Source organism: Myodes glareolus, chromosome 5, assembly GCF_982192425.1.
Source record: "Myodes glareolus chromosome 5, mMyoGla1.1, whole genome shotgun sequence".
Classification (NCBI taxonomy): Eukaryota; Metazoa; Chordata; class Mammalia; order Rodentia; family Cricetidae; genus Myodes; species Myodes glareolus.
Genome location: NC_142030.1, coordinates 19,934,713 through 19,955,810, shown reverse-complemented (window position 1 = coordinate 19,955,810; position 21,098 = coordinate 19,934,713). Strand labels below are relative to the sequence as shown.

General features: G+C 40.0%; 1 protein-coding gene across 4 annotated transcripts in view; it reads right to left on the bottom strand.

The window, feature by feature from the left end:
* The window catches only part of Rgs7 (regulator of G protein signaling 7), a 389,011-nt gene that overhangs the window by 103,204 nt on the left and 264,709 nt on the right, over window positions 1-21,098 (bottom strand). For all 4 annotated transcript variants that reach the window (XM_085687669.2, XM_085687671.2, XM_085687672.2 and 1 more), the window contains exon 4: window positions 13,439-13,489. In XM_085687669.2, coding sequence (XP_085543795.1) covers window positions 13,439-13,489 — 51 coding nt within the window. The remainder of the gene's footprint in view (window positions 1-13,438; window positions 13,490-21,098) is intronic.

Sequence of the window (21,098 nt, the reverse complement as noted above, 5' to 3'; positions counted from 1 at the left end):
ATCACCAAGCATTAATTACTATTTGATGGCACTCTCTGGAAGCTGTGTCTCTAAGATCTCCTTATATTAAGTGAATGTAAGGTAGGCACCAATAAAGTGAGCATGAGATTCAAGAGCAAAGGAGCATCCATGGGCATTAGGAGTAGCTTCCAGGAGCACTACTTCTCAGCAGTGGGGGCAGGGTGAGGAGGGAAAGGTGGGGAAGGAAATATTGTGGAAGGATGGGGGCTCCAGCTGCCAGGCACTTCCTGCTCCACTCACTGCTCTCAAATCTCTTCTAAAGGGTTCAGTGGTACACCAGGATGCAAAGTCAGGATTTCCAGTTAAGGACATTTTAGCTGATCATGGCTCTAACCTTGGCAAACATCAGATAAAAAACTCTTTTATATTTTATATTTTCAGCAATCTGCTTCTGCTTACAGTACCACAGCAGTGACCAAAAATTTATTAGCCTGCCATGGGATATCTGTTTGAAAATCAAACTCGTTTGTCAAATTTAGGGCACCAGCTGGGAGTGCGAAAGCCCTAATAAAACAAAGAGCTAATGTTCACGAGAAGACAAAGCAGTGGAAATTTACCTACTGTAGAGAGACAAGATGTTCTCGCTTTCCAGGACTGAACTGCCCGCTAGACCATGCAGTAAGTTTCAAGGGAAAGGCTGGACGATGAGTGTCTCAACCCCCCAGAGCCTCCCTCTCACTGCCCTCTCTCTCCAGTACAACCCAGACATCCCAGCAATGCTGACCTACTCCCTCTCGCTGAACGACACAAGAAGGTCTATCCAGAAGAATCATACATTTTAAATCTAATAGTCAAAGACCTGATCTTGATCACTTACAAAACATCTGAGAAGTCAGAATATCAGGACGGCAGGAGACTTTCTAAGGCTTTTAACTCTTTTTTCTTTTTTAAATCACAGAGGTAAAAATCAACGCATGGCCTGCAGCCATCACTTCAATGAAGTAATGTAATTTTAGGCCTAGAGATTAATGTCTAACTGAAGAATTTTTGGTGTCTTTTGGAAACCTCCCTTGGCTTTCTAGACTTCTGTACATTGCATATGACACCTCAGGCTTTATTTTAACAAGATGCAGTATTTGTCTGTAAACCTCATTTTTCATGGAATAAAATAAGCTTAGACTCTTTTGAAGTCTGCTGAGCATTTTCCCACACTTGGTAGCATCTCTTGACTTTCTTCAAGATAAATAGATCATATGAAACCTATGGGTGATGACCCTGTTTTCTTTCTATAATTAAACATTTTCTGTGTCATGCAGAACTGTGGACCCAAGGGCATTTTGCTTTGAGGAAAACCTCCAGTTAAAGCTTGTACTGTGAATGTGGAAATATTTCTACTGTGTTGTTAAATGTTAAAGTTTGATAACAGTTTATTTTAAATGCCAAGGGTCTCTTTGTGAAGTACATTGAATTCAGCATTTATTGTCCATACAACAAATATCATGCACTGTAAAAGAGGTAGAAAATCGGTCCCTCTATTTACAAATAATATATTCTAGTGAATGTACCCCAGATCTCAGCAAATTCCCTAAAGCAGACCATCATGTGTCAATGGAAGAACAGTCCATATCAACAAAGATATTTTTCATGTAAAGATGCAGTTGGGATACTGAGGTAGAAAGATATGCGTTCAAGGTCAGACAGGACTGCGTAGTAAAAATTGTCTTAAAACTGAAATGTTCTTGGGAAGAAAATCATTCTTTAAATATCATTGGTGGAGATGAACCCGAATCAGGTAGATAAATTCAGAAACTGTAGTTAAGAGTAGGATTGATGGGCAACCTCCTTCAGCCAATGGCCTTTGAGCGGCTGGACCAGGTCAGACGTGGCCTTGGGTACCAAAAAAACCTGCAGGACTTTCCTCTTGCTTTCTCTTTCCACTGCCACACCTGAATGTGGAATTCCATTCCTGTTTCCTCATTGTGATTTGTGAGTTCCCTTTTAGTAAAAAACACCTTAGTATGTACCCTATTTGGAGCTAGTGTGGGATTATTTGATTTGCGTTCCCCCTCATCTGACGCATTCTGTTTCATAGGACGCAGGGAAATTTTACTCTTTTCTCTTTGAATATAACTCACTAGCTAAAATGAAACCTTGATCTTTAGTTTTGAAGCTACTGGTCACTGTCCCCAGACCTAAGAGCCAAAGAGATTTAGTTTTTAATAGAACTCAAGGTGAGACAGAGCTGTGAAGAAGCTACATTGAATGTGCTGTATTTTCCTTCCACCATCATGGAGACTCTGTAAATCTATCAAAAAACTTTAGTAAGGGTTCACTGGAAGTGACAACAGGGGTAGGAATGACACCCAGGGCTGGGGCCATACCAACAGTGGTAGAAGGTCATTTTGAGAAGCAGAGATTGACAAAGGTCAACTGAGGATATGGCCACGATGAAGCTATCAAATATGACTGCATGGATGTGCTAAAATTTAAGTATCTCTCTCTGAGCAATACCTATGTATATGCTTTCTTTGTTTCTTTTTCATTTTTGTACATTTCCCTAATTACCTGGAATGGATGTCTATTGTTCTTCAAGAATTCAAACTACTTTTAAATCATACATGACAAGGACCTGTGACATCTGACATCTGTCCCTTAAGCATTGGCTGCCAAATCACCTACCAAGGGAATATAAGGAAATGCGAGGGAATCCCGGGGACCTCTCAGAGAACACCAGTGGTTCATGGCTAACGCTACCATTTCTCACATAGACGTACAGGACCCTCAGCAAGGGAAGAATCAAATGTCAGGCTTGCCAAAAACCTTCGTTGGGGAATTCAGTACAACCAATGACATACACAGAAATTCCAAAGTAATTGGTTTCAGTCAAAAGAACGAAGATTGATTGAGAGTACATAAGCCACAGTCTGAGTGTTGCCACCTGTAAAATGACTTAATCAGAACTCTACATTGTGAGCTTAATGGAGGCTAATGGATTCAGCAGTATAGGTGTTCATGAGCACAGCAGGGGCCAGGAACTCTGAATAATTCAAAATGCTTCAATCAACAGAATTGGAAGATAACTTCCAACAGCTAAAAACCGATTTTGTTCTATTATACTTGAAAACCTCCTTGTTTAAAACGGAGACTGGCAAATTTAAAATTTCAAACTCACATTCTCCTTTACAAAGACATTTCTTACACTGATTGTCTTACAAGGGATGATGGCTTTCCTGTCAAAATAAGACTTTGTGTGCGATTTGCGGCCAGGTGATGGTGGAAGAGTTGGGACATCATATCCCAGGAAGACCTGTATTTAGGTCACAAAGAGCCCACTAGCGCCATACTCAATATACCTCTGTAGCTAGCATATCACGTCATTGTTAGCTGGAATATAAAGAAAGCTTATGAGCTATGAAACAGACACAGAGAAGATAGCATTGTTCTCAGTTCAAACCCTGAGAGGAGAGACCCTAACACCTCTCTCGGGTGGAGAAATAAAAGTACTGTGTTCCCTTTAATAAACAATAAACAGGCATAGCTCCAGATAGCTCTTCTAAAACTGTTCCTGGACCCTGCCAGATAAGAGATGTAATCACTTCATTTCCCTGCCCTTTGCTGATTGGCAGGGCTGTTGAATCAAGTTTATCTTCAGATGATGGGATGATGGCTCTGAGTCTTATTAGTTTTGTCAAATTCCATTTGCTTTGTCTCCCTTTATGCTTTTCCTGCATTTCCCTTCCTTTCACGATTGTTTATGAGAGAAAGCACAAACAGCAGATTGAGACCTGAGTAAATATGGGTCTGTCTTATCAACAGTGGGTCTCTGGGGAGCTGGGCGCCAACTGGGACATTTCAAAGGGTGTCTCTTCTGCACCCTATGCCATCTAACAGGCTTCTGCCTACATCTCTACACCTAGTAACCATGTTCACACAAAGGGACACCAGGCTGCACTTTCAAGGGATAAACAAAGATCTGCCTCTTTGAGTAAGCTCTTTGCGGTGAAGCCAGAAACTTCCTCAGGCCAGGGGAGTGATTAGTTCACACCTGCTGTGATACTGATGCATACTGGAAATTTGTTAAGGGAGAAAATCCTATGGAGAACTGCAACTGTGGGGGGGGGGAGTAAGTCAGGAAAGCTGTGGATATGATAATTGGCTTGATTACAGCAATCATTTCACAATGCAGCTCAAAGCATCAACTTGTGACCTTAGTTACAGTTGATTTTGTTAATTCTACCTCAAAAAGGTGGGAAAAAAAATCAATGCTACTGAAATTCTTTATAGATTATGCTTTTTTTTTCTGTAAATGAAAATCCAAACTGTTATATATAAAGAACACAAATGTTCCAAAATATTAACCTGAAAGAAAGTTAAGAAGAAAGCAAAGCCAATGAGCGACTGGGGAACTTGACAATATAATCAGACAGTTTTGCATTTTTTAAATTGGACTGTGGAGTAGACACTGAAAATGTATCAATCCGTACTGCAATAGGAGGCATCTCTAAGTGGAGTCAGACAGCCTTTCACAACATCCCTTTATAAAACCAGCAGTGCAGGTTCCAGAACAGAAAAGACAGAAGTTCTAGCCAGGTTTCCTACACCCTGGGTGGGTTCCCTAATTGCTACCAAATCCAGTAAGCAATAGGTACATAAACAAATCAGATAAATACAAGGGAAGTCACAAAACTCTGGGATAGGCATTTGGGGACAAAGAGCTGTGGCGGTTTAAGTAAGAATGGCCACCATAGACTCACCTGTCTGAATGCTTAGTTAAAAGTCTGTGGCAGGATTTACAAAGGATTAGGAGGTGTGGCCTTGTTGGAGTAGGTGTGTTTTTACTGGAGGAAGTGTGTCACTGGGCGTGGACTCCTGGGCTTTGAGGTTTCAAAAGTACATGTCAGGCCCAGTCTCTCTCTCTCTCTCTCTCTCTCTCTCTCTCTCTCTCTCTCTCTCTCTCTCTTTCTCTCTCCACATCAAGATGTGGCATCAACAACTTCTTCAGGAACGTGCTTGTCTATACGCCACTTTGATCCCTGCCGTGGCGATAATGGACTAAATCTCTGAAACTGTAAGCAAACCCCAACTAAATGCTTGCTCTTAGAAGAGTTGCCTTGGTCATAGTATCTCATCATAGTAATAGAACACTGATTAAGAGAAACCAAAATAGGTTTGCCTGCAGGAGAGACAAAACCAAGTACACTGTGCTGTCCTCACTACCAACAGTTTGAATGCTATATATCCAGATGTTTTCCTCGATGGCTTGTCTGTCTCATTATGTATTTATTGAGACGTGGTCTCTCAGTGGACAGAATGCTGGATGTTTCAGCTAGAGTGGCGGGGGAGCAAGCTCCCAGGATCCGCCAGTTCTGGGACTGTGCCCAGCTGCTGATCCAAACTCAGGCCCTCAGACCTGCACAGCGAGTGCTTTCACCCCAGGAGCCATCCATCTCCCCTAGCCCAGAGTGTTCTTATTCTGAAAATGGACGTTTCCACTTTTAAATATTGGCTCCCTCCCTTATTATCTTTATGGCACAAGACAATGAGTTTTGATTTTTAGTTGATTAGAACAATTATAATTAGGTGAGTTGATGCAAACTGAGGGCACCTGTTCCAGTAAGGGAGGAAGTAGTCCAATGTCAATGTAAATGCTGACTATGTAACGAGACTGAACCTTACTCACTAGATTAGTGTGCTTCTAAAGGAGCCCAGGGAGCTCCTTCTCTTTCTCTTTCTTCCAGGTGAGGCCATGTTGAAATCAAGCTGTCTGTGAACCAGGAAGTGAACTTGAATACCAAGTGTGCCAGTGTCCTGAACTAATACTGGCCACCTTCCATGACCACAAAAATCGAATGCATCTACTAAGCCAATATATTGCCTTGTCTTATTTCAGGCTGAATGGATAAAAGTGATTGTCAACTGAACATATGGAAATAGGAACTTTCCATTTATTGGCTCCTAAAAGAAGCCAATAATATACTGAAATAAATGCACAAAGAGAATCTGACCCTTGCACATCTCATAGGAAATAACCAGAGGAACATATAGGATTTCTTGTGTAGCTGAAACTCTCTGACTTTAGGAACAGGAACATGCATTAAGAGCAGTTACAGTAGGTAAGACTGTCATCTTGACAGGATCCAGAACAATCTGGAAAACAAGCATATATTTCTATTATGTTAACGTCTTAGTGTGTCTGAGAGGGGGTAACTTGATCAAGGCAACCGAGGTGAGAAGACCCATCCTAAAGGAAATGCTACTACTCTTTGAGTTTAGGTCCCAGACTGAAGAAAAAGAGAGAAGCTAACTGAGAAGGAGGGTCCAGCTCTCCTTTCTTCCTGTCGATGGATGTGGTCTGACCAGCTGTTTCTTGATCTGCTGCCTTCACTTCTCTACCATGATAGTCTGTTCCCTTGAACAAGTTGACTAAAGCGAATCCATCATTAATGAAGTACATTTATTTTATCATAGTAACAGGAGACAGAATTAACACAAGCAGACATTAAAAGATGTAAGAACATTGATAAGCTTTTATTTCTTAAAGAATTATTCATAATGTAAAATGCACCCTTTCAAGAGGGACCTTTGGGTAACATATTATCTTGAAACAAGCTCAAACAATGTTGCTAGAGGTATGCATGAAGGATCTCACCCAGACAAGTTACATCAGTGTTAAATGATGATTTACAAACCCAGGATGTATGCATGTAATGATTTTCCGGGGCTAGAATAATAATAAATGGGTCACTTTAATTTATTGTAGATTGGCATGGTAGCTTGCAGAATGAACAAAAAGATATTTTTTATGAGCTCATGAGGGTTTGGATGTTATTTGCAAGATGTTTCAAATGCTTCTACCATACAAGATTATCATTTGAAAGAATCTGAGTGTATACAAAAAAAAAAGATTTCTTTTTTATTTACTGTAAAATACAGGAATGCTGATGTTCAGAAAATGGCTCTAATAACAGAGTGTGCCCAGAATGAGGCTGTAAGTATTATGTCAAGTTCAACAATGTCAAGTTAGTATTTCAAAAAACCACTGTGTCATATGTCACCTTATCAGATGGGTCCATGCCTCTCTCTATTATGTAACCACCATTTATGGAAAAAGTCCAACAGGGTAAAGATGTATGGAGCAGAGAGATGAAGAAACTAAGGTCAGGTTTTTGGGCGTCTTTGAGCTTCACGATTACTTCTGTTGGTTTTCCAACAGTAAAATCATGAAACGTCTGTCTGCTGCTTCATGATATTGATGTAATAATCAAAAGAAATAACTTGTTTGAATGGTTCTTAAGTGCTTAAATACAAATCCAAACTATCTTCAAAAAGAAAACGGAGATATTACCTTCTTCCCAAGCTCCCATGTGCCCAGGTTCCAAGGGCTGTGTTATCAGTGGCAGACTAACTAGATCCATACAGAGGCCATTGATAATGGACTCACTAAGTGAACTAACAGGATTTCGAGTGCTTTCTTCAGAGGACTGCAGCTGCCTTTGGATTGCAGATGATCGATTCTATAATGGCTCCTGCGATGAGGTGACTTCATTCATTCAGGGATGGTCTGATCTAGTCACTGAACCAGCCACTAATGCACAAGTTAAACTTCTGGTCGGCTTTTGAATCTTGACTTTTTGACTGTAGTTTCATTACAGGCAACTCTTCTAAGAGACCTTTATATTACATTTGCTTTTTTATCTATTTGTGTTTGTGGGGAGTGTCACAATGCATCTCTGGAGGTCAGGGGACAACTTGTAAGAGTTGCAGGGGATCAAAGTCATATCATCTCGCTTCACAGCAAGAGCCTTTATCCACTGAGCCATTTAGCTGCCCTGAGATGGTTTGTGGCTATTTCAAATTAAGCTTATACTTGGGATAATTTTATATTTATACCCAAGCTTGTTTTCCTCCTTCATTTCACACTTTGTACAAAAGCACCAGGTTTAGTCGATGAACTTAGTGTTTCTTAATTCCTGCATCTCCTGTTTTATTTAGACAAGCAAGGTCTGAAAAATTGGTGTAATACACTTAGAATAAACTTGATAATACTCAACTCAACTCCCATATTAACAAAATCAGTTGACTGTTGAAAACTAATCAACTTTAACACTTCAATTTAACAAAGAAAATTTACGCCTTCCACTAGGATGTTTTTTTCAAATGAATTGATACACACAACACATGTGAAACAAAATAAAAGAGAACATTAACCCCAGAAACCAACAGACAGATGGAATAGTATCAACTGGCAATTTTCCTGAAGTCCATTGCCAAAAGAACAGTCAATGGGAACTGAAGATTTTATGGCATTGGTTGTGTTTAAAGGCAAGTATATAATGGCATGTATTTTTTTTAAAAAAAAAAAACCAATTCAAACAAATGTCTTTGCAGAAAGTTAAAAAGAACCAGTGCAATTTAAAAATAAAATCAAGATTCTGGCCCGCTTCCACACGGACTCGTTAAAGCTTCACAAAGTACAGTACAGAACTAAAGCGTTTTTAACATAAGAGGGCAATTAGAGTCATTAACTCACTCGATGCCACAGAACAGCTAACAGCTCAAGTCCCTGTGTGTAAAACCCAGGAACATCTTCTGTGTCAAGGCTTCACAAGGAAGACAAGAATCTCAAACAGCACGGGATGGATTGTGCAGAGCTAGATGGCAGAGGAACAGTTAGGCGCCCTTCCAGGAACACAGAAATACAGTGCACATCTTGATACTGCAAACCCTCGCTACCCAGACTCTTCATTTTGGTCAGGGTAGCTTCATAAGCGTCCAGTGAGAGGAGGCTGAGCTAGCAAATGAGCAGGGCGACACCAAGGAATCATTGGTGTCGCCCAGTAAGCTCGTCACAGGTGTGGGAGGAAGATCTTCAAAACCTAACCCAATAATATTGTCATATATCTACCCCCGAGGGCAAATTGAAGAGGCAGAGCAAGTACAAATGAGATTTCTGCATTCATAGTGTTTGTCTATGAATGAGATCATAGTGAACGTAATACGAGCAAGAATTCGCAGGATGTTGGACCTGAGAATGTGATGAGAAGGCTGAAGGATGAGAAGATAACAACTACCTAGATAGCAGACTAGCACATTTTTACGAGTCAAATGTCTGAGCCCTTGCCCTACCAGCTGGCTGCAGTGTTTCACAGAGCAAAGCAGACACCAATCAAGCCGATTCAGGTCGCTGGAGGTGATCACGGGAGTCCCAGAACCCTGAGGTAAATACAATGTCCGTTTACTTGGAAGGTTTAATGGGGTTTATCATAGAGTTTGGTTTATCAGAGAACAAATAGAAATTAACATTAAAGAATAGTTTTAGGAGCCGGGCGGTGGTGGCGCACGCCTTTAATCCCAGCACTCGGGAGGCAGAGGCGGGCGGATCTTTGTGAATTCGAGGCTAGCCTGGTCTACAAGAGCTAGTTCCAGGACAGGCACCAAAGCTACAGAGAAACCCTGTCTCGAAAAACCAAAAAAAAAAAAAAAAAGAACAAAGAATAGTTTTAGGCTATTAGGTAAATAAGCAGAGGATTATTATATTTAAAAGAAGAGAAGAACATGCTGTTGCCCACAAGATACCTGGCAACCCAGAAGGCTAATAATGTAAGAACTATATGGGTTATCCTTGGTGGAAAGCTACAGAGAACCCTCGACCCAGAAATGATAAGAAAGTAGACTTATCTTCTTTGAGCCAAGGAGAAAATAGAAAAGGAAACAGGATTATTTTAGGGATAGATGTTAGCGTGGATTTCTTGTGTCAGTCACGCCTGTTGCTGTGCTCCCTCACACAGCTTGGGTAGAGCACAGCTTTCCATGTGTAGGAAAGGACGCTGCTAATGTGTAGAAGTAGCCACAAGAAAGCACCAAATAGGCCACTGACTAGAAACACCAGTAACAGGCACCAAAAATCTCAGGGTAGACTGAGATCCGGCAGTTTTTATTAACTTTGGTTTTATTGTTGCTATTGGTTTTGTTTTGTTCTTTTCCCAGACTAGTCGTTGAACAGACTTCATGTATGTGTGCCACAGCATAGATTTAACTCTAGAGCTGAAGCCAGGAACACAGGAGACAGGAGCAAGAGTAAGTCTCCGCTCTGTGTTGAGTTGTGTTGTGTTTACCCTCCAGCAAGAAGACGCAAACAGGCATTGCAGAGAACAGAACATCCATCACGGAGACATCAGCAAGACCACATAGACAGTACATATTTGGGAATTCTTGGGCTTATTTTACTTAGCAGCAGTGAGTGTTGTTGGAAAATAAGACAGGAAAAAAAAACACAGCAATCTGTAAATTTCAACATTATAGATTAGCTAAAGAGCTAAACAGTGTTTTGAGAGGTTGAGACCAAACCAGTGGAAAAAAAAAAAAAAAAGAGGCAGGAGGGGAATGCATTGAAACAATCACTCATCAAGGGAGGAAAAGTTTCCCTGGAGCCAGCAGTGAGCCCTAAAAATATTTTTAAAATGAACAAAAGTGTGAAGAAGTCAAGGAACCAAATCATCTTATAATATTCTCATATATTTCCTACAATGATATTTTAAAAGAAGACTGAAATGTAGAAGAAACCCAACATATTAGACAAATCTTGCATGGCTGTGTGGAGGTTTTTATAAGAATGTACCCCCTCCCCATAAGCTCATATGTTTGAACAATTAGTTCCTAGATGGTGAAGCTGTTTGGAAAGGATTAGGAGACATGGCCTTGTTGAGGGAGGTGTGTCACTGAACTTGAGCTTAGACATTTAAAAAGCCCATTCCAGCTCCAATAAAAATGTTCTCTTTCTCCTTCCAACTTGCAGATAAGATGTAAGCACTGAAATAATGCTCGAATGTCATGCCTACCTGTGTGCTTTCGTGCTCCCCACCATTATGGTCGTGGATTAAACCTCTGAGACTGTAAACAAGCTCCCAATTAAATATCTTTTTATAAGTTGTCTTGGCCATGATGTCTCTTTACAGCAATACAAAAGTAACTAAGATGGTTTTATTGTAGATATGCATACAATGCATATATGTGCACACCAATAAAACTAAGAATAATCATAAATTTTAACTAGAGATGATGGAGTTCTGTTTTTAAAAGAACATTACACTGTGTCATAGTGTCTGATGATACTAAATTGCTCGAATGGGAGTGGAAGGTGCTCTGGCTTTGGTTAACAAAATGTTAAATACTAATGTGAACAATATGTGCTCCTGGGTCTTGAATAAGTCCTGAAGATCACAAAACTCACTTTGCTCCATATGGGCCATTGGATACACAATTGGTCTTATTTTTCAGCTGGTTTTCAAAAAACCTTCTTTCAACAAATTACTGACATTTAGATCTTCAAATTGCCCATTAAGGCCATGAAACAACATTTTGCTACCAGATAGAACACTAGACTGGCAGGAACCAAGCATTATATTCTCTTTCATTTTTAACCAGATTCAGGACATTGGTGAGGTCCAAAGTAAACCAGACATCATAATAACACGATCTCCCTTCCAAACAACTCCATTCACAGGGCCATAAAAGTAACTTTCTTAATGTCAACTACATTGCTAACCACATTTAGTTGAGAGCAGGCCGTGTGTGCAGAACAATCACCAGGGTTTCTTTTTACATTTCTGAAAACCTAGCAGAGAGGCTTATACTTATACTCCATCTAGGGTAAACTTGTTCATTCAAAGAAATAAACTAACCAATAAAAAACCATCATGTTTTGCTTGTCATAACATAACTGAAAAGCTCGGATTGTGTGGTTTCAGGTCAGCATGGACTAAAGACAGGACGGATTTCACACCAGAAATTTTAAATATCAAATTGTTATAGAAAAATACCCTTTTGAATTCATTTTTAAAGCATTGATCTATATTATTATTGGTGGTGGTGGCTACAAGTCAGCAGCACATTTGGGACCATTTTCTGAATGGCTGTAGATATGCAAATCAGGAATACCAATGGCATAAGACTGAACTGTGGACTTGCTAAAGTGTGGCTTCCTTTCATTGTAAGTCCATCCTCTCTCACTTAGTGACAATGTAGTGTTGTGCAATAGTGGTTCCATTCTTTAGTTAACACTTTTAATCCCTCTGAACCAACTAGAGAAATATTTTCAAAGTTCATGTATCTTCTGAGCATGGGTATGGATATAGAATTCAGGCTACATTTTCTGATGGAGTGGTTTTGTTAAACTATCACAAATGACAAAAATCCTTTTATATCCATGTAATATTTATCAAGTTTAAATCATTCTAAGGTGGCAATCAGCAGAGGAAGAACAAAAGACATAAACCTCCCTTGCCAGGTAGTAGGTGGAGTGTTTTACAGGTCAATATGTCCCCCACACTTTCTTCCACACACTGTTGCTGGAATTTTAATACCCTGAAAGCTATTAGATTCTCAGTGTCTCTGCTACATAGCAGAGCTTATTTATATTTTTGAGATGTAAATAGTTGGCCACACATGAAAGGTTTTATATCACATTTTCAAAAGTCATTTGGTGTGGGAGGTCCTTCTGACTATGTGTTGCTCTTATTGGTTAATGAATAAAGAAACTGGCTTGGCCTATATCATGGGAGAAGGAAGGCAGAGTTAGAAAGAAGTAATAAAGCCACTGGGGACAGATGCTGTGAACTCTACCCAGTAAGCCACAGCCACATAGTGATATACAGATTAATATAAATGGGTTAAATTAATATAAGAGTTAGCCAATGAGGCGCTAAGCAGTGATTTAATTAACATAGTGATATACAGATTAATATAAATGGGTTAAATTAATATAAGAGTTAGCCAATGAGGAGCCAAGCAGTGATTTAATTAACACAGTTTCTGTTTGATTATTTTGGGTCTAAGCTAGCTGGGAGGCCAATAACCAACAAACAACCCTTCCCCCAACAGTCATTGAATGCCTGAGAAGTGTAAGAGTTTCTTCCATGAGACACAAAACACAAGCTGGTAAAAGTTGCTTCAAGCTTAGGAATTTAGTCTGTCACAGAATTAACCCTGCCTACCAGTGTAAATGAGCTCAAGATTTCACTGTAAGCATTAAACACACATACACATGACCAAAAATCAGAACTGCCAAAAGCATATTGTTTTCCAATCTTATCAAAATAAGAACTAAGGCAAATGGTAAATTAATGAGATTTACTTTAAAGTGTCCCAAAGAGAAATTTAATTATTTCACAATAATTTGCTACAAATTACAAATTACATGTACATTTATTTATGGGTATATATATAATCTATTCTAAAAAATCACAAATAACCATATTTAAATAAAATGGATCATTATATATGTAGAAATTATACATAAATATTTAATTATAGTTGAAAATATGTTGACTTTGTATAAACACTAAACATAGAGTTCAAGTTTAATTATGTTTATTATCATGAAAATTGCTTGATTATTATTTTAAATAGCCTTGAGAAAAGCACATTTATCATAACCACAAAGAAAAATAATCTGACAATGGGAAAATGATTTATTTACCTGGATCTTCTATAGTTAAGTTCTTTATTAACCACTGAACAATGTCTGACCCTAGAAAAAGAAAAACACAAATTGATGAGAACCTTTTGTTTACAGATGATAACGTTAAGAACTTTCCACATAAGGTTTTCATTGCAGTAAATCATTATAATAAGCAGTTAATGATCATCCACAGGCAAAATACCAAAAACACCAGTGTGAATACATTTTTCTAATGAACATATGTGAAAGATGGCAAATTATTAAATATGATTTATTATACTTATCATGCTTTCATTGATTTTAATACTTTAGTCATTAAGTTTATTAAATATCATGTTTCAGGCACAAATCTTACCATGGCATTAGTACAACTTTCCAGGAGAGGCTGTTCTTCATTTTCTGATTGTCCTTACAGTTATGTCAAGCCAAGTCAATGGTGTCTTTGGGTCATTAGTATGCCTGGAGAGTTTAGCCTCCCATGACTTCCTATCGTGTTATTCTTTCTGACTGCATGCAGAGTCCTTGTTTTAAAGAGCCTCAAGACTCATGGGCACAGGAGAACTTCCTTGGTCTTCACTTCTGTCTTCTCAGGGACAGCAGCCACCTCAGCCCTTCACTAAAATGACTGGGATCTTTTATTGGAGTAGGACCACACCACCCCACAGCTATGTGAGCAAGTCCTTATAGGATTTCCTCAAAGCAGACTCTCAAGTTCATCTCTGACTGTTTGAAGCAGACCCTGCTGACAACAAATAATTCATCTTAACTAAATAAAGCAGGCTTCCACCTTTTAACATGAAACGAGGAAGTCTCTGCTAGATTATAAAGACTACATTTGATTTATGAAAGGGAGAGAAATGTAGTTGCTACAGGGACCTAACATATGAAATGACAGAAAGCAGTAGAATCCCTTTCTTGTTCTCTGCATATTGAGTGCTGGGAAAGGAATCTGGAAGCCAGAGAAAGATGTGCACATTTGACAGATCTAGAATTTTAGACTAACAAGAATTGGAATTTTGTTTTCCTTATAAATATGCCACGTGTTTTTCAGCAGATAAATAATACAATGAAAGTGCTTTCAAGGGATTCAGGTAGAATTTCCCATAGAATGCAAAGGAGCAAGGTGTGCTGGTTCACGCCCACAATTCCAGTGCTCTGGAGTCTGAAGAGGTGAGGTGGAGGCTCGTCTTGACTAATAGTGGCTTCCAGGCTAGTCTGGGGCACAGAGGTAGGACAGTAGAGTTAGGAGTGAGGAGAATGAAATCCTGAAAGCCTTAGACCAGGGCTGCAAAATTAGCAACTGAGAAAACCTATTGACAAAGAAGAAACTCCCTAGTCAAGGCCAGCCAGAGCTAGGTAGATCCTGTGGCCCAGGTACAGGAGCACTTCCCCAAGCCTCAAGGTAACTCATGCTTCATTATAATACTGAAACCAATTGCCCCTGGGAGAGAAGTAAGCTGTTAGTTAATAAGACTAGAAATGAACAAAGGTGTATGTGGAACTGTATATAACACAGAGATATGACTGACAAAATTCACATTATGAGGAAAAGGCAAAAAGTCCACAAGGAGGTGAGTGGATAGCTCAGTGGGCAAGTAGGAGGATCTGACTTTGGTCTGACTCATGGTAAAGTCGGGTGTGGCAGTATGTCCCCACAATTCCAGCAACAGGAGATGGAGTAGGCCCATCTAAGGGCTTACTGGCTAGCCAGTCTTATTGAAATATAAATTTCAGGCTCAATGACTTCTTCTACAAAACAATCAGACAATGTGTGATAAAGGGAGACCCCCTGATGTCAACCCACGGCTTTTACACATGCATACACAGGTAAGTCCACAACCATACAACATGTGCATACAAACATGCCACACACATATAAGCCCACAAAATGGGACATAGAAGCCCTGTCTCCTGTGTAGCCTTTGTCATTCCAGCGTCTAAACTGGCCCACTGCTCCGGTTCGTTTTCTCCCTTGGAAATTTATCTTTTTCGAAGCCCAGGTACAGATACATTCAGCAGAGAATTGTGCCAGATCTCCAGAGAAAAAGTAATGCCAATTCTCCTCATGCTATTCGTGAAATAGAAAGAGAACACCTCCAAATTCTTTTTACTAAGCCGGTATTATCCTGATACTAAAACTCGACAGAGACCCAATAAAAAAGAAAAAAAAATATAGGCCAAACTCTTGAGTGAAGATAGACTCAAAATTTCTCACCAAAATATTTCCAAACTGAATCCTAGAACACCATCCATCATCCACCATGATCAAGGCAGTTTCATCTCGAAGATTCAGGGATATTTCAATATGAGTAAATAATGAAATGCGATCCACCACAAAAATGAACTCAATAGAAACCATGTGATCATTTATCTCACTAGCTGAAGAAAAGGCCTTGGACAAAATCCAACAATCCTAGATGATAAAAGTGCTGGAGAATATAAGGATACAGAGTGTATATCTCAATTTAATAAAGGTAGTCCTATAGATAAAGTCATGTTAAATAGAGAAAAACTTAAGTCAAAAGGATCTCCCAGTCCTAATTAGAGAAGCCTCCCCTTCTAGTGAACTGTGGTGGGTATACTCATGACAGACAAAAACACAGTAAGCAGGGTCCAGTCCCACATAAATCAAGGATACCACCACCCCCTCCCCAAGGCTCACGGAAGATTGCAGACGCGGAAACAGGAAATATATAAGAGCTATAAGATAAGCTATAAGATAAGAGCTCTAAGAGATGCCATTGCTTAGATGTGATACAATTGTGATCATTAACTGGCATCGCCTGTAGGTACCAGCATTGGCCCCATAAGGTACCGACAGGCAGTCAAGGCAGGGCAAGGGGCTCACTGGCCTTTGCTGTTTGCCTCCACAACAAAGTAGACTGAAGGTTCCTAGCTCTTGGGTTTATATCTCTGGAACCAAACCCAGCCAGCAGTTTGAGGATACAACTGTGCTTCCATAGTTTCTGCCTCTCAGTTTGGAGTGGGGGTACCTTTCTTCTTCAGTCTAAAATACGGGAGAAAGTTGAGATCATAGAGCATAAATATTGCTGTATAGGTTGATTAAAGAACTTTTTGAGAAAGAGCAGGTTTTGACAGACAAAACAAAGGGTGAAAACGGTAGCTTCCTCCCAGCTTCCTCTGTTACATTTCCATCAGAAGAAAGAAGTGGAGCTTGGAGGCAGATTTTTTAATAAAATGAATATGTATTTCTGCTTCATGAATACAAATAGGCTTTGCACTGTGGGATTACTGTAATCCTGAAAAGCAGAGTATAAGGATCTTTTGGTTTGGTTTTATGTTATTGCTGGTGTTGCTGTTTTGCCGTGTGAAGATGCTCACATTTTATGCACACTAAAGAAACTATTAAAAGGAACCTTATGGTGGATTTAGGTGTGATTATGTTTTTACAATTGTGTTTTTTCAAAGCAAAGACTTTACTTTTTATTTACTGGAGAGATGGCTCAGTGTATGAGAATTCTCTCTGCACGGCGATGGCAGCCAGGCCCAGACCTCAGCACCTACAGAAAAAGCCATGGCTGTTACCTACACCTGTAGCCCCAGTGCTCAGGGAGGTGAAGAAGAATGGCGACGGCTTGCTAGTTGCCAGGCAACCTAGCTCCCGGTTCAATTAAGAGTCCGTCTCAAAAGAACAATACAGAGTGGCTGAGGAGGACATTTGAAATTTTCCCTTGGTCTCTGGGAAGCATGTGCACAAGCACACAGATACACACACGCCACACATACATCACAATCATATATACCTACCAAAAAGACTTTATTCTCTAAAGAACATCGGGGAAGATGTTTTTCTGGAATGTTATACACCAGGTACATTTTCAGGGGATTCAATTTTCAGAGTGTTAAAAGTTACCATTTCAATACACTTTGAAACTGGATGCAACGTAGAGGGCAAAGTGCATTTTCCCAATGGTCTATAATTAGTAGGAATGAGATACAAAGATCAACTGACACAAAATAATCAGAGAAATATGATCATCTTAGAAGATAGAAAATCTATTTTAAATCTTGGCCTATAACAATTAAAGCTATAGAAAAAAATGAAATTATAAAATTCTCAAATAAATAAATGGAACCGGGAAAAATAATAATGAGGAAAGTAAGCGTGGCCCAGAAGAGCACCTTACATATTCACTCTACCATTTGGATTTTAGTCAAATCCTTATATTTGAATGACTAACTTAACTATGTTGTTGTGGGTGGGAAAGCCGTAAGAAAGGGGGACTAGTGGGACAGATAAGACGGTAGAGAAGGTGGATACTGAGGGTGGAACTCCATTTCTCGTTGAGTGCTATAATGCTCTCTGTGAGGAATATGAAGGTTAACGTTTGTTGCCTCCTCTTGGAGGAATGACCATTTTACAGTAATTCAATAACCTTCTTTGTGATTTATGCCTTTTCTAGTAGTAAAATCCACTTTGTATAAGATTAACACACCTATTCCATCTTATCTTTGACACAGCTTTATATAATAGCTGTACCCTAAGAGCTGAGAAGACTGGGAGTAAGAAAAGTCGCATTTATATTTCGCCGGGGGTAAGTAGACAATAAACAATTAAATACATCAAATCATTCTGATTGCTGCGAAGGAAGTCACACCCTGCTGGTAAAACAAGGTTTGCGTTGCAAATATGAAGAAAAATAATTGAATAAATTATGTGAATATCTGGGACAGAAGACCCCAGGCTAAGAATAACAAATCCAAAGCTCAAAGGCAGACTCCTGATAAGAGTATTAGAACATAGGAATATTGAGAGGAGCACAAACTTGACAAAATTGTAGCAGACTCCAAGGACAAAGAGATTATAGAGACCATGACAAGATGTGTTTAAGACCTTTGCATTTCACTGAGAATAAGCTGAGAAAAGGGAATATTTGCTTGCTCGTGAAAACTGCTGTATCAAAGTCAGATTTTTCAGAGTGATAAGTGAGAGAAAACAACAACATCTGTGGTGACAATGATGGTGACAATGGTAATGATAAATAATTAGAAAAATATGGACTTGCAGTCTCTGGGCTGAAGTGCTGGAAGGGAAACCTTGTTTTGGAGTGACTACCCCGTATGTTCTTACAATTAAAACCAGATACGAGTTCCAGCCCACTACCCGGGAAGTGGTCACAGAGTCAAAGAGTTGAGATTCCCCTATAAATTCTTGTTTCAAGTTCAACGCTGCTGGACTCAAACACAGAGAACCCCCACATTCAGTGATTCACGCACATGAGGAGAACATCCCACTAGAGTAAGACCCCAGCTCTGGCCTCATTCCTCCCTGACTGGGTCAATACAGAGGAAGGAATAAGAATATGTGTAATATGCTAAGAATAAAACTGCAAATTGGGATTTTTTTTTAATTCTCTCCTCCCCAGAGGGCAAGAGGCACAAATTAAATTAAAACCCATACATCAAAAGCTTCTCTCTCAAGAATGCAATTATACATTAGTTAACATTCATAAGCTCAGCCTCTCTGGTCCTGTGACTTTCAAATTAGCATAGTTTTGGTGCCTATGGTAGAAAAGGCATGAGCTCCATTAAAAGTTGATTATCTCATCAGAAACTGTGCCACCATCTTCCTTCCTGTAAGGTTGTCCCTCTGTCAGTGTGGTTCCATGTCTGGAAAAACCATACAGTGAGACGATTTTCATACATCTATGTAAGTCACACACAGATGGCTCTGGCCTCTAAGTAGGACTATGATGCATTCATTCTACTTCAGTCAAATGGAATACACACCAAAAGTAAAATAAAATAAATTTTGTTTAGACTCAAGCAGACAAAAGCCTTTAGCAGAGGGCTAAGAGAGTATGCTCATCAATTCTGATTCTTTACAGGTGAGCCTAAGAAGCAAAAGAATTTTGTTTTTCAATTTCATTTCAAGTTTCAGTGCGTTATTTCACAGAAAGTGTTTGCTTGACTCTTAGAGGACTAGAATTCATCCTTCCAGAAAAATCCAGACATTCCAGAGACCTGAAAACTGAAGGACGCTTCTGCTCTATGCTTCCTGCCTCAGAGGTGGGCCCAGCCAAACGGGAAGACAGATGGCAAAGACAGGCAGCCCAATGGAGTGGCTAAAAAGCAAGCGGCAACCACAGGAGTCTACAGCAGGGATTGAAGAGGACCTGGGAAAACTGGATGAGGCCCTGCAGCTCCCGTGCTTCTTGAGTTTTTAATATGGAAGCCTGGTGGAAATTAAGAGTTCAGTGTAGTGGGCCAGGTCTATAATATTAGCACTTGTGGGGCTAAGGCGGAAAGATAGTGAGTTCTAGGGCAGCCTGGGATAGCAAGATCCTATGCCAAAAGAAAAAGACAGCAACACAGGCCCATGTGGTAGGGGGATGAGTCGGAACACTGCTGCTGGGCATCAGGGATCTGTGGAGGAAAGTGGCAGTAGTAGTGATGCATATGCAAAGGGAATCTTACATTGAGCCGGCTCAGGGGACAGGTCACAACCTACAACTGATGCTGAGAAATTGAACAGCCTGAAGCCAAAGCAGAGGGCGGGTCCCAAAGACTTCCTTAGGACATGAGAAGACAAGGAAGACCCAACAAGTTCAGGAGTTCACAAAAAGCCTAAGGCTCTTCCCACCAAGTTATGATGCTTAAGAGAGAGAAGAGGTTCGACTGGAAGGCTGAGAGAGCATTGCTAGTTTGAGGCCGTCCTGGACTCCATAGTACAATCTTCTAAACCAAAACACTGGCGTGGGAAGAAAAGCATAAGGGAAGCAATACTAAGAAGAAACTGCCTCAGTGACAGAAGCCACAGGATAAGCAAGAAATGCTCAGCTACACAAAACACATGAGGGTCATATTTCCGATGTCTTTCTTCATTGCCTGCTGTTCACTCTTCCTAGAAATAAAAGGAAAAGAGGCTCACAAGGACATTGAAATCAGTGATTCCATACAGAAAAAGAAAAGATAGACCTGCCAGCCATATACGTTGTGTTGCTACGATCAATTTTACTGCATCAGGGAAGTGATGGGGACACTGCTCTCCACACTCTGGCTCCTGTCTGCCACTGGAGCTAGGCACCTTAGTGACCAGCCACCTCCTTCCCAGGTGTGAAAAGAAAGAAAGACCTCATCCAGAGCTTTAAGATGTTACTGGAAAGTAGCACTATAGAGCTATTGCCTACCCCCAGTTCCTCAGTGTCGTGCTGCATAGTTAAAGTGACTTCATTTCTCCTATTAGTAAGCCATAGTGACAGGAAGAATAAAATAAAGTAACGGCACTCTTGAGAGGCAGCAGCTGACCAGGTTTCTCAGCTTGATAGCGTGATTAACCTTGGTAAATCCCACTCTTGACAAAGGATCCACCCTAGGACAGGAAGAGGATAATGCCTTGAAGTCAGCTCACTGCCACTGGGCATTCATGCAAGAAATGGCAGTGATTATATATTCTACATAAAAGACATTAAAGGACATCAATAGCAGATTCAGATAACCAATCCTATATTTCCACCCCCGTTCTCTTTATGGAAAGGCTCTTACTCCTTTATAATCTTTTATTATCTATATTTCTCAACTTTTGCTTTAAAATTCAGAGAGAATGAAGTCCAACAGTACTGAGCCTGTGAACCCTAATCATCCCCATTAATGCTTCCTCGACCCTTACACTTGCCCTCTCTGGTATGCAGAATGTGACTCTATTGACAGTTAGGTA